At 51.7% G+C, this 14129-nt stretch overlaps 1 protein-coding gene across 10 annotated transcripts in view; it reads right to left on the bottom strand.

The window, feature by feature from the left end:
* Positions 1 to 291: 291 nt before the first annotated feature.
* Positions 292 to 14129, bottom strand: part of RALGAPA2 (Ral GTPase activating protein catalytic subunit alpha 2) — a 305650-nt gene continuing 291812 nt past the window's right edge. For 6 of the 10 annotated variants that reach the window (XM_057312697.1, XM_048222176.2, XM_057312696.1 and 3 more), the window contains one exon: positions 9086 to 14055. In XM_057312697.1, coding sequence (XP_057168680.1) covers positions 13859 to 14055 — 197 coding nt within the window. In that variant the 3' untranslated portion in view covers positions 9086 to 13858. Of the gene's footprint in view, positions 3665 to 6755; positions 6796 to 9085; positions 14056 to 14129 lie in introns of those variants that run through there. The other 4 variants (XM_057312702.1, XM_057312701.1, XM_057312700.1 and 1 more) reach the window with 1 other exon arrangement.

The raw sequence follows: 14129 nt of genomic DNA on the forward strand, positions 1-14129 counted from the left end.
TAGACAGCCCAACTGTCCAATATGTTGAAAGTTCCCTGGCGCTCAGAGCACGGGACTAACCCAGGATGCTGGTGGAGACCACCTGGCCAGGCTGTCTGCAAGAATGTGATGGTTGGAGCCCTGAGGCAGGGCCATCAACACGGTCTCAACGACACCAGCGGGAGGCTGGTATTACATTTTATCTACCACTTACTCACAAAGACAAAGCAAGCCATCTTTTGTGAGATGCCAGGATAAACTTTATTTCCCTAGAAACTATAATGAAAACAAAAGAAACATATGGCACCTAAGTGTTGTGTTTCTACTTTATTAAATCATCACAGTAAATCAGAAAGAGAAAAAGAGGGTAAACTGGAGAGTCGAGCAGCGGTCATCAGCGGAGCTGTGTGCTTTCCTGGGTGCAGCACGCACGCGCCTGAAAAGGCGGATTGTATGGAGGGGTCTATCCCACCCAGGCATAAACCCAGACATGGGGCAGTAGGCAAATTAAATAAGAGAGAGCAAAATAAAAATCAAATGACATCCTATAACTTAATTTCCCATATTTATCCATTTCTTTTTCTTATTTACATGAACTAAATGTTGTCGACCTGAAACCATAAGAAAACATTGACTTAATGTGTATATCATACACGGGTACTGAGTACAGCTAAAACAGTGGGTGTTTCCTGTTGAACTTCCCTCCAGTGGCTACAGACATGACACGGTTACACGTGAGACGTCACGGTACATCGTAAAGGATCCCTCAAGCCTCTGGATGACACAGATGTTCCAGGAAGTGAAGCGTAGGCGGCCGCACCGGGAGGAAGGTCAGGAAGGTGTGATTTGCGTGGTGTACGGACCCGCATGATCTCCGTGTGTAAGGCTGAGGGTCCCGTCGGTCAGCCCCTCTTGTGAAGGCCAGGCTTGATTCCCCTTCCTCCCGCTGGCTCTTAGCAAACTGATCCTTCACTGCATGAAGACACGGCGACAGTCCCTTACCAGGCGAAATTTCCTCATTACTGTCTTCTTCTGATTTTACTATTTTTAAGAAGTCATCGTTTTGTTTTTTTTTAAGTACAAAAACCTTCTCAGTTAGACGATGGAACATCAGCTTTGCTTTGGACGGAAATCAGGGTGAGGAGATCAGTGAGCAGAGTAGGGGGACGGGCCTGGCCCTGTCTGGGAGCTGGCGAATCTTATCCATTTTGGGCCTATTAGGGCCACTTTCGAGTACAGATGGCTGACCTACTAATGCAACGAGTCAGCACTGTGACTCAGGTAGGTCCCCGCCGGATGAGTGACCCTTCATAATTTTGCTGGAAAGGCATTTATTGCAAAAAGCACAATATTTGCTTTTCTAAGTGAAAAAAAAAAAGAGCTTGATCATTTCAATTTTCCACCCCAAATAACAGAAATGATTCAGGTCCACGTGATCATAAGCAAACCTGGTTGCTAGATTCCCTGCTCCCCTATTCCACACCGATGCTACCGCTGACAACAGTGGGCTCAGAAGCAGCTCTAGCCCCCAAACCGCCGGCTGGAGTCTGGGGTCATAGGGATGTTGAAATCAGTAGGGATGACAGGAAAGGTCCAGGTATTTGCTGCCTACAACTGAGCTTCCCACTTGCGGATTAGGAGGACTGGTTCTGGAAGATAAAATGGAATTGTGGAGCACAAGTCCAGGGGAGTTCAATGCCACTTCCAAGTCCGGACACTTCAGCTAAATCCAAGAATTCTGCCACAGGGGATTTCTAAAGCCTGGAAATGAAATGTCCTCCCAGAAGCTACTGGCTGTCAGAGCCTGCCCAGGACTCTGGAGCCCAGGCATGGGGGCAATGCTCTCCCCTGCAGGAACAAGGTCTGGGCACTCTGTAAATACCCAGTGGAGCAGCTCAACACGAGTCTGGAGTCTGAGTGATAGCAGACAAACTGTGCCGACCAGAAAGTCCAAATTATTAAAAAGGTTGGGGGGGGGGTGGCTGGGGCAGGGGTGGGGAAGATAAGAATCGTGGCATTTGCCGACACCACAGAAAATGCTGTGACTTCCAGTCACCCACTAATGCCATTAAGCCCCCACTGAGTGAAACAGTTGGGCCTGTTTACAGAACAGCCCGAAGTGACTAAGGCTTGCTTCTACTTCCCTCAGGCTCGAGTAACCCCCAAACTGCTCTGTCTGTGAGCTTGGGCTTCACGCCCTACCTGCAGTCCTCTCTAAAGCTGAAAAACTAATTCTCTCTAGACTTAGAAGGTCTATCCTTCCCATAGGAATCTCTCAATCCTTCCTCACTTGTCCCAGAGCAAGCCTGGCTCCTGGGTCTGCTTGTTTCTCCTGCAAGGGTCAGGTACCAGCCAAACCAGCAGATGGAAAGAACTGACTGGTCAGTGGAAACGGCCACTCTGATGGACTGAGGGGGTTCGGGGGACTCAGCAGGAAGGGAACCCAAACTGCCAGGGGGTAACACACAAGTGGGCAGAGAGGCAGAGAGTCAAGGGAGGTGGGGAAGTACCCTTGCAGGGACATATCTTTCTCGGCTTCTTAGCAGCTGCGTTCTATGTGCTGCACCCTCCCCCCCCCAGCCTTGAGTCATGGGCTTACTCTGGAGACAGGCTGCAGGCCTAGGTGAGAGGCAGAGGGCCAAACAGGTCTTCCTGATTTTTCTGTCACTAACACCCTTGGACCCCCAGCAAGGATGCTGGCCAAGCACAGATAGAAGGTGGGCTTTTCATTTCTTCTTCTCCTTTTTTTTTTTTTTTTTTAAACAGGCTCAACATGCCTTCCTTGGAGCCGAATGTGTAGAAAGCCCCCGTTTGCACTGTGGCTCTCTCCCCCAGCAGTGGGCAGGAGAGCACAACTGCAGGGCGAAGCTTCTGGAGGCAGATGGACATCACGGGGGGCCCTGTCTCAGTCTAGCGCCTGTGCTGGTGTGCACCTTGCGTGTTGACGTGGCGCTGTGCTGAGCGGGGGCCCTGGAAGCTTCCTGACCTACAGGAGCTTTCACAGGGACAGGACCCTGTTTCTAGAGCCATCTGAGGGCCTCCAGGATGGTCGGGAAAACCTCTCCCAGTTAGTGGGCATCAGGCAGCAGGTGGAAAACACTCAGCAACTCAGATAAAACTTCTCCTGGGCAAAAGACCTTAGGGAAAGCCAATTTCCATGATGATGAAATTTTTGAGTAAACCATAAATCTTAACACAAGAACTAGTGAAATCAATGCAGAGAAAATTCTTCAGTTTAACAGCTGTTTTGCCAGCCCTTCTGTGAATCTTGCTTGGGTTTATAAACAACTTGGGGTACAGAAACCAGTTGCCCTCCAACCCTTCCCAAAAGCCCAGAATCTTCTGCCATCCCTGCCAGGAGCAGCTGCATCAACACCCATGAGGGCGGGTCTGTCTCTGGTTGTTGGTGACCTTCCCCTCTTCTTTGGAAGCTCAAGTTTCATGAGGTTCTAGGGCAAGACGACATGGCGCAGTGAGAAAGTCCAACCCGCGACATTTCGGTGGGATTCACCTTTAACTTCAGAAGTCTGTTAATGGGAAGATGTGTTGAGGGCACCCGCAGAGCAGTGATGTTTCCCACAGTCTCTGTGTTTGGGGGTTCAGGATGGGGGAAGGGGGAGTCTCATTCATCTCCTCCTTGCCAAGAGGTGCCGTGAGGTAGGCACTCAGGCTGGTGGCCAGGGCCCTGCAAAGGAAGCAGAGAAAGGCCGAGTCATGGCACGATGGCCCTCGTGGGCACAGATCCAAGAAGGACTTGTGGCCCTCAGGAGACCTGACACCACATGCCCAGAAAGGTTTTGATGACCTCCCTTTGTCACCGGGGCAGAGATGTTTGCTGAGTGAATCAACACGTGAATGTCTTTCCTCCAGTTCTTTGCTCTGGACTCTCCTGCAGCATAAAACAAGCTGTGAATCTTTTCAAAATTCACCTGGCCTCAGCGTCCAATCCACAAGCAAAGAATGAAGAGAAGAGGCATCTACCTGCAGTAAGGGAAGGGGAGCCAGTGAAGCAGCCTCATGGCCCAGAGTCAATGAAGAAGCCGGGAAAACTTGATGGACAGCTTTGGGGATCCCTGTCGATGTTATTATTTACACGTATTTACATATCGATATTTCACCTGATGAGATACAACTCGATTATCCCCCAAAGGGTCTGAGAGAGAGGTCAGGACTAAATTGCTTGCCTGAATGAGTCCAGATGGGCATAGCACCATTCAGCACTGGAGGGACAAGGAGTAAAATTGAAGTGTGCGTGTCTGCACCTCTCCCCTCCCCAGGGCCTGTGCGAGGGTGCTCAGAGGAATCCAGGACTGCCTGCTGCAATACCCAGCCCCTGTTGCTGCTGGAGTCTGGTCTCCCCCGGGGCCCTGCTGCGAGGGAGACGCTCATTTCATCACCCCTCTTCCCCCGTAAACTATAACACAGTGTTACACCCCAAGCTTCTGGGCTCCGAACAAAGCTCAGAAGCAGGCTTTCTATCCTCCTCCCAGCATGCTTCACTTCCAGAGGCTTGGTCTTTGAAATTTTTATTATTATTGGCATTTGAAATTAATTTATGTAAGTTGTCTTATTCACCAACAACATCTTTTCTCATCCTCTGACCTCTGAAATCAATACTCACTAAACATGCTTGGACCTGAGGAGACAGCCTTCCCCAGTGTGCTCCCAATTCCAGCACCTTAAGGCTCCCATCATGGGGGCGTCTGCTCCCTGCTGGTCCCCGTAAGGCCAGGCAGAGAGAGGAAATGCCCTGGGGCTCTCTCCTGCGGTTCTCATCTTTAAAACCAGGCTGCTAGTGACAAAGGCAGCACAGCTATACTGACCTCCATGACAGAGACGGCATTGGTAAAAGGTCTCTCTCTGTCCCCTCAGAGCTGGACATGGGGGTGAACAAACCTGATCCAATCCTAGATAATGTTCTGTTTTGAAATACCTTCACTTTGAACTGTGTAAGATTTCACATTCCTCGCTAGGAAGCACTCTACCCAGTATTGTAATCAGATCAATTGCGTGAGAAGAAAGGAAAAAAAAAATAAAAAGCAAGTGAATGAAAGAGATAAAAGGATGTTCAAAGATGTGATATTAAGTGAAAGAGTAATTCTGGATTAGAAGGAAATATTGAACACCCCCAGCCGGGGAGGACAAGGAGGGAGAGGAAGGGTGCACACCGCATTCCAGCAGCGGGGCAGGATGGCAGGCAGACAGAGGGAGGGCAGGTGAACAGAGGGAAGGCAGGAAGGACTTTGAGGAGCTGCAGGAAGCTCTGCAGCAAAGCGCCCCCCGCCCCCCCATCCAAAGCCAGGGCCCCAACCGCTGGGGGCAAAGGGAAGGCTCCCCCTCCCCAGCCGGAGCCTGCTCGGCAGTGCCCCCTGCATTCCTCCAGTCCCCCACTTCCCCGCTGGCACATCCCCAGCCTGTGATGGCTCCTGCCGTGCCCACTGCACCCCGTGATTGATAGGGAGGCGGCAGCTGGGGAATGAGCCGGCGGGCCACAAAGGAGATAATTCCACTCGCAAGCTGCCGGCAGCCGCTCCACTCATTCGGCCTTTTCCTCCTGCTGGAAGCCAGGGGTCTGCTCAAATGGCACTCGAGCCCCACTTGGCCACTCTGTAGCAGGAGTGGGAGGGGACGCATGGTTATGGGGTCCAGCCAATAAAGACTTCTGCAGGAGGCCCCCACTCTGGAGAGAACTGTACAGCCCCGCTCTACTTCACCCCACACAAGCACCCGGGCTGGTGGGCATGTTGCCTCGGGGTGCTCAAGCGAGCTGGCCTGGTTCGGAACAGTTCTGGGACTGGGCCAAAGCTGTGCCGAGGGGAGAAGAAAGGGCAGCTGGGCCACAGGGCCAGCTCGTTGTGACAGTGGCTGCTCCTCTGCCCTGCAGGTGGTGGAGGGTGACGTTGTGGATGAACCCAAAAGTCTAGATGCTAACATCCCACCCGCATAGTTCCTGAGACAGTGATAGGCATCTGTGCCACGCGTTCCTCTCTGGTGACACGGTTAATAAATGACAGCTCACTGGTGTCCTCCCGTATTATTATTGTGAACATCATCACCATCTGGTCTCCCTTCCACCTGGGAGCCCATGAGTCGGTGCAGCCTGGGCCACCCCCAGCCGGCACCACCATAAGACGGCATGGAGACGGGCCTGGACCCCGGAGCCAGGGCAGAAAGGAGAGGCCCACGGAGGTCACACCTGCTGCAGCCAGCCTGCCCTCTGGGTCCTAAACTGCAGCCCATCCCCGGGTTCTTCACCCTCCATGCTCCCCCAGCTTTTGTCTGCTCTTCCTCCCCCAGCTGTTCCATTCAGCAGCCCCCAGACAACCTGCCCTCCCTGCACGGAGGCCTTGGAGGCGCCTGTTAAGGCAAGCGGTCAAAGGCCGGCCCAGCACGTGCCACATCTTATCGGCCCATCTCAAGATCCTGCTCCTCCTGGCTTGGGCAACAAAAAAGGGGGCGGCCCCGGGTCCACTGGCTCCCCGTGGCCCTGCACACAAAAGGGCGGGCGACAAAGACATTTTCCGGGATGGCAGGTGTTGGTGTCGGATTCCGCCCAGAGTGCACGGGCAGAAGAAAGGCGAGGCTGGGTTTCCCCAGGCAGCACAGACATGCAGGGGCAGGAGTGTGGGCAGGGCCCCTGGGGAGGGAAGGTGGGAGGCAGCAGGCACTCGGGACATTTCAGCAAGGTGTTAGCCGTGGGTGGAGGCCAGTTAGTGAATTCACACACCCCTCCCCAAGAGCAGAGTGGCTGGGCAAACCCCAAGTATCAGTCTTACCTTGCTCAAACATCGCAATGAGACCTTTGCATATTTTAATCTGAAAGGAAAGAACGAGAAATCAAATGAGTACAAGCCCAGCACACCCACAGCCCAACCTGATAATGAACACAGTGCTAATAATACATTTATTCCTGTGCTGCCTGAGTGTTGTTACAGCTTTGGAGATCATTACGAACTGAAAATTCACTTAAAATTCTACTTGGCAGGACAGAATTCTAGCTGCCATCACATTTATAGACGTGAAATGAGAGAGACAATAGTGGTCCTAGGACATGTTGCGTAGACGCTGCTGGGAGCTCTCCAGGCACAGGGCGGAACCGACCACCATACCCTTTTCCTGTTGCCCCGTATTTACTGACTGATTTGGTCTAAAATCCATCAAAGATAAGAATGTTCAAGATGAGCACTTGGAACTCCATGGATGGGCTGAAAAACACTTGCCAGGCTCTAAGTGTGCAAGTTTGCACGCCTCTTCGTTTCATTTCACAGGTTTCGGAGGTGTACAGTGTGTTAATTCAGTACTAGTGTCACCTGTGATGTGACAGTCCCCAGGGAGGAGGCACGCAGCCTGCTGTGTAGAGGGAGGCCGGGAAGGGGACCCTGCCGTGGTGAAATCGGGCTGCAAGCTCACCCTCCCTCCCAGAATAGGAGGGTCTCAGCAGTCACGCCGACCCCGAGAGAGGATCCGAGGTTTACGGACTTGGTGACAGGTTTTCTTGATCCTCCCCCACCCGTCCCACAGACAGTCTATTTCCTAGGAGGGTTTCCCTTAGGAAGTCCTCAGCCTCATTCTGCGCCAGGCGTAGCCCCTCGCCCCAACCCCCACAGTGCTCCTGAATTCAATGTCACTAGACCACCATCAACTCTGGACAAAGGACATTCATCAGTGACACGGACTGTTGTCTGCTCTGCCACAGTCATAAGCTAGGATTGTCTGCTGACCCTGCCTGCCAAGGTTGGCACAGTGAGCAGGGCAAGACTCTAAGACGGTGGTTCAGGAGGCTGTCAGAAGGACTACTGACATACTCTTAAGTGGGGTTCTCCAGAAGAAATGTGCACTTCTATGGTCTATTGAAAATTCATCCCCCTGCAGAATTACTTGGGGTTAGGAATTTCAGGATAAATAACTGATCGTGGACGATTTCCAACCACAGTTACCACTCCTTCTCTATACATTGATAGTGCTTCAGACCACAGGAAGTTCTTCCAACCGTGTTGACTGTTGGTAGCAGACTAGAATGTCTTCCAGGGATCCTGGAGAAAGCGGTGATCTAGATTTCCTGTTTTCTCCCGATGCACTGTGCTGTAGCTCCCCATTTCCTCTCATGGAAAATGGCGGACATACAGTATCTCTCCACGGGTCTGTCTTCCTTGAGTTGGGGAGGCACGGCTTTTCAGGGCACCATGCTACCTACCCTCTCCAGTGCGAGCAAAGGGTCTCTTCGTGAAGGGGCTCCTTGGCCTCCCTCCCCTGCAGCCCCTTCAGCCCTGGTTATGCTGGGCGTACCAAGAAAGCAGATGGCGCGGCTAACAATGGAGGACTTGTTTGTAATTGCTGATGAGGACTGGTTTGCTCCTCTCCCATGTGTGTCCCCAGATGCAGCCTGGTGTGGTGTGCTGGACCAAACAGAATGTCTCAGTAACTGCCAGTCCGTGGGTGAGTTAAGGAGATGCAAAGACAGAGACAGTTGGGGGCTGCCTTAATTATTCCGTGGGGCTCAAATGTCACTTGCCCTTGACACACAGGCAGTGCTACCAAAGGGTGGGGGCCCGCACTTGGAACAGAGGAGGAGGCTGTCAGCTTCCTGATACATCCCTGGGGGTGAGTGTGAGGTACCAACTAGCCTGGGCAGCGCTGGAAGGCACCAGGAGAGAGCACACGGTGCTTGGAGATGAGGGACGGGGAGAGAACAGGAGGCGTGTGACGCTTAGGGGGGGTCGGGGAGAGACACAGCATAATTATTTCATCTTTTCATCAACTGGGCACCTGAGATGTGCCAGGTTCTGTTCCAGGCTCCTGGTGACAGCCGTGAACAAAGCAGATGAAGCTCCTGCCTGTGGGGCCTTCGATGGAGGAGCTGCGGCTTGCATTCCAGCAAAGCGGTATCACCCCTTGGGGGGCAAAAATATCTTATTTTTCATACGTCGAAAGCCCAGATGTAGGTATGGTAAATAAACAGATACACAGGGTTTCTGGAGTGCTTCAGGGGGAGGAGACAAATGAGGAAATTGGCCGGAGGTCTTGGGGACCTCCATGGTGGGGTGATAGTGAAAAAGAGCTCGAGCCACATTGGGTGGGAGGGTTAATATGTGCATTACATTCAAAGTTTTTCCTTTTTTTCCATTAAATTCAAAGTTTTGCTTACATGTTAGTGGTGTTAGGACTCGGGAATAGGCCCCACTCGCGTCTAAGAGCAGCGGAGTGGGGCCCCTCCGGAGAGAACCCTTCCTGTGTCAGGCCGACACCAAGGGGCTAAACTGCAGCCACTCAGTGGCTCTGAGTGGAGAATCCAGAAGCCACTCTTAGAAAAGATGTCCTACTTCATGGGCCTCGTGCAGCTTCTTGGTTACTCCGGATATCAACAAGGATTTGCTAAAACACAGGAAACAATAGTCTTGATTGGAGATCTGCTGTGTTCCACACAGCTCTGCCTAGTGGAGGCTTTTCAAGAACCGGTCGGTCTTTTTGTGGCATGTGTTCTCTGGCAAGCCTCACTGGGAGAGCGGAAGAGCAAGGATTTGAACGGAGCTTCTTATCTCGGAGGGAAGGCTGCCATCCAGGACCACCACCTGGGGTGACGCTGGGCAGGGTCAGACAGGAAAAGTGGCTGCTTCTCCCTGGGTCCTTGTTACTGAACAGTCAGTGGGGAAAATGATTAACTGGTTCAAGATAATTAGAGAAGGGAATGATTTTGAGAGCTGGCATGGCTGAGGGAGAGAAACAGTGGACCACGGTTCCAGCTTTAGGCTCTCGTTAAGTATCCTCCCAGCAGGAAGGCGGACAGAGCGGAAGATCAGAGAGCTGTTTGGGCTATTCAGACCCCTTGGAATGGCTCTGAGGAAGGGAACAGGTGCAGCCGTGGATGGGGTAAGCCTACACGCTCAACTCAACACTGGCAACTCAAGACCAGTGGGAATTAGCCAGCTTAATTAACATTTCCAAATGGCCCAAGGATGGCTTCCAGTATTTCTAACCCAGAAGCTATGGCTGTGTCCCGGCCCTGGCCCTGGCTCTGGGCTTCCTCTTTTTGGTTGTTGGTCTTGCCCATCAATTTTGGTTCTGAATCAGAAAGCTGGGACAGCTGGACCAACAGGCAGGCAGGCAGGCAGAGAGAGCACGGTTCTTGTGTGCCTGCCTGTGCATATGCACCTGTGTGAGGGCTCAGAAAGTAGGTGGAATGCTCGTGAAGTTCTCTGGCATTCTTCTCTTTCCTTTCCACAACCGTGGTGTACTTGGATGGCTCTATGGCTAAAGTGAACTAAATTATACATTGAAGATTAATATCTTGGTTTCGACTTTTCTTGTCAGGCCCTCACGGAGACAGAGGTTTCTAGACCATCTCGCTATCTCACAGAACATGAATACAAAGATCTCAGTTACATCTTCGCCGTGACAGGGCTGTTCACTGTACCAGACTGAATTCACATCTCAAAAAATGGTGAAACAGTGCAAACATGTTTATAGCAGGAATATTCCTAATAGCCAAAAAGTAGGAAGAGCCTAAATGTCCATCAGCTGATGAACGGACAACGCAAATGTGGCCTACCCTTACACTGGAATATTTATTTGGCAATATAAGCTACCACATGGAAGGACCCGAGGACATGCTGAGTGAAAGAAGCCAGTCACCAAAGACCACATACTGTGTGATGCCATTTATATGAAAGGTCCAGAATAAGCAGATCCAGAGAGACAGAAAGTAGACTAGTGGTTGCCCAGGGGTGGGGCAGAGGGGGTGGTGTTTAGGGGAGGAGTGGGGATTGATTGCTAGAGGGTTTATGGGTTTTTTTAGTTAGTTTGTTTTAGGATGAATTAAAAAGTTCTAAAATTAGACTGCGATGATGGTTGCACAACCTTGTGACTATACTAAAAACATCAAATCATACACTTTAAACGGATGAACTATATGGTAGGTGAATTATATCTCAATAATGCAGTTTGGAAAAAATGGCAAAAAAGAACAGAAGGTGATCTGAGCAGCACCACTGTTACTTCGATTCCAAAAGTGACACAACAGAAGTGGCTACAGGGTTTGGAAAAATCAGATCCCCCGTGGGCACCCAGGGCAGGGGGACAGGGGCACCTAGCGATGCCAGCAGCAACTCTCCTCCTGTGTCACACCACAAACTCTCAGCCGTGCTCAGAGCAAAGAAAATGGGGCTGCCCCTCGGGCCACACGCTACTCTTCGCTTCGAGGTTCTCGAGGGTTCATCCTAACTTGAGTTCATTGGTCCTATAAACACCCAGGAGTGGCCTGGGGTGGTGAGGTGGGATTACAGTGTAATTCTCCACAGGACACACTAGGATTCTGTGTGCAGCTCGGAGCGACTTTTTACGTTCTCTAATAGTCAACTGCTCAGGAAAACATAGCAGTGATGTCTGCGGTGACTTGAGGGAAGACAGCGAGTTCAGGTATCTGTCTGAGGTGTCTGAGGAAACATCAAAGCAGCAATGGGACCGTCTGGTTGTTTCCCTGACAAAAGCTGTCCTGTTGTCTTCAGACACGAAGGAAGCAGTTTTATTCCACAATTAAGATGTTTTCTTTATGTGGATTCTTTCTGCGGTGCTTCATTTGCCTTCTAAGGTAGGCTACACTTTGGTTAACTTTCGGTTACACTTCTCAGTTATCTGCGCCAAAGTGGGTGTGCATTTGCCACTGGACATGCTGTAGAGGTCAGAAGTCCTATAAAATACTCCTTTCTGCTTTTGGGGAGGAGCATTTTGCCTTTGCCACAAAAGAAGGGCTCCCCCCGCCACAAGCAGGCACCAAGAAGTAGGGGGCCTCTCCGGGTGGGCAACGAGTCTCATCTGGCTCAGCACCCGAGCCCTGGTCTTGACATGACCAGCCGCCTGATAATGAGAAAACCAACCCTCCTCAGTTCCCACACTGCCAAAAGGATGACTCTTGCTCTGTGGAGGGCAGACTGTGGGGAGAGTGTGCAGTAATGTGATTTCTACACATAGGTAAAGAGCTTTTACTACTCGTCGATTGTCCTAGAGACTATTTTCTCCAGAGCAAGACAATACCTAGAAACCTTAACTCTCGTATCCTAGCTTTTGTGGGTCATCGAGAGTCCTTTGAAGTGTCTTCAATGTTCTGTGTACCGGGGATGGTTATCTACCATGATTCTCCCGTTAGCCCATGAGTTCCCGACCACTGGATTCTGGTGTGAGTCTGGGTGGGGGATCTTAAGTAGGTGGGGGTCGTGCGACTGCAGGTCAAAGTTCTGCCCCATCTCCTTTCCACCTTTTCCCTCCCACGCAAACCTTCCCCTACAAGAGGTGGGTGTCACCGTGCTCCCCTCATCTGTACAGTCCCAGTTAGGGGCTATATTCTGCGGCACTGGGGGTAGGGGTCGTCACTGAGAGCAGCTCTAGCAGCCAGTGGAGACCGTTCAGGGGGGACATCTCCTGGATCACAACATTCGTTCTTTAGTCAACATGTATTCTGTGCCTGCTGTGTAGCAGGGGATGGGAATACATGGGGAACAAAATATTACCTACCTGGTCTCCCTCCCACCCCTCCCCTAAAATATCCTCCCCATAGGAGTCAGAGTGATCTTTTTAATCAAAAATCATATCATGGGACCCACTGTTTAACACGCTCCAGGAGCTGCCCAGCTCACCAGAGTAAAAGCCAAGGTTTTTCCCTAGGCCTGTGAGGCTGTTTTGACCTTCCTCCTCCTCCTCACCCCCTTGCTTGCTCTACCCTGATCACGGTGGGCCCCTCACTGTTCCTCAAACGTGCCAGAAAAGCACCAGTCTCAGTGCCTTGGCATTTGCTGTTCCCTCTGCCTGGAGTGCTTTCCCCCAAGATTTAAGTGGCTCACTCCCCACTTTCTTCAAGCCTCTCCTCAAATGTCACCTTCTCAGTGAGGCCTTCCCCAACCCCATTTTATTTTTTCCAAAGATTTTATTTATTTGAGAGAGAGAGAGTGTGTGAGTGCGCGAGTGGGGGGAGGGGCAGAGGGAGAAGCAGGCTCCCCACTGAGCAGGGAGCCCTGGGCTCGATCCCAGGACCCCAAGATCATGACTTGAGCCGAAGGCAGACTCTTAACCCACTGAGCCACCCAGGTGCTCTCCCATCCCCCATTTTAAAGTGCACTTCACAGCTCCTGACAGGAGACCAGCATCTTTCTCGTCCGTCTAAAAGATAAGCCTCAGGGAGGGTGGGGCTGCTGTTTTGCCCATTTCTCTACCTTCCCTATTAGTGCACAGTAATATTTATGGAATGAGAGCCTGAAGGCCCTGGCCCCTGTGGGGCTTATGTGATGATGTTCCAAGGAGTGAAGCCACATTTCCCATCTACTTAGGCCGTACCAAAGGTGCGTGTGTGTCCCCAGGATTTGAGTTGGACTGAGTTTTTTTTTTTTTTTAAAGATTTTATTTATTTATTTGACAGAGACAGCCAGTGAGAGAGGGAACACAAGCAGGGGGAGTGGGAGAGGAAGAAGCAGGCTCATAGCAGAGGAGCCTGATGTGGGGCTCGATCCCACCACTCCGGGATCACGCCCTGAGCCGAAGGCAGACGCTTAACCGCTGTGCCACCCAGGCGCCCCAGGACTGAGTTTTAATATCTAAATATGGCCTCTGGCAAGTCACCAGCTTTGGGTAATTGGAATAAAGAGCAGAGTCAGCCTAAGGGCCCGAGGAGTCCCATTTCTGGCTTCTTCCTTTCTTCTCTGTGGTCATCCATCTCTCTGGGACTGTCACCCTGATGTTGTTGGGTGGGCCAACATCTCCTGGTCAGGAGAGTCTGGACTCAGAACGCTGCATGCCCAGATGTTATAGAGAGCTCTGCTGCTAACCAGAGTCAGGCTGTTCCTCTAGCTGCTTCTCCAAGCCCCGGGGACAGAGCTAGGGAGTAGAGTTTCCCTAACTACCACGCATGGGCTCTGAGACGCAAACAAGCCGCAGGGTCTGCCCGGACGTATCTCAGCAGCAATGGCAGGAGAACGTGTGCTCCGTGGTTTTGCCTGAGATCAGGGTGGGGGGAACAGGACCCTGCCACGTGGGTCCTGGAAGACCTGCAGCAGCTTTCCTCACCCTTAGGCAAGCTCAAGGTCAGTCGACCTGCTGGAGAGAAGAGACAGGCTGGGTGACCGTGTAGGCCAAGGATGCTGCCACAGGTAACAGCTGAGCACGGGGGT

Source organism: Ursus arctos, unplaced genomic scaffold (assembly GCF_023065955.2).
Source record: "Ursus arctos isolate Adak ecotype North America unplaced genomic scaffold, UrsArc2.0 scaffold_16, whole genome shotgun sequence".
Taxonomy (NCBI): domain Eukaryota; kingdom Metazoa; phylum Chordata; class Mammalia; order Carnivora; family Ursidae; genus Ursus; species Ursus arctos.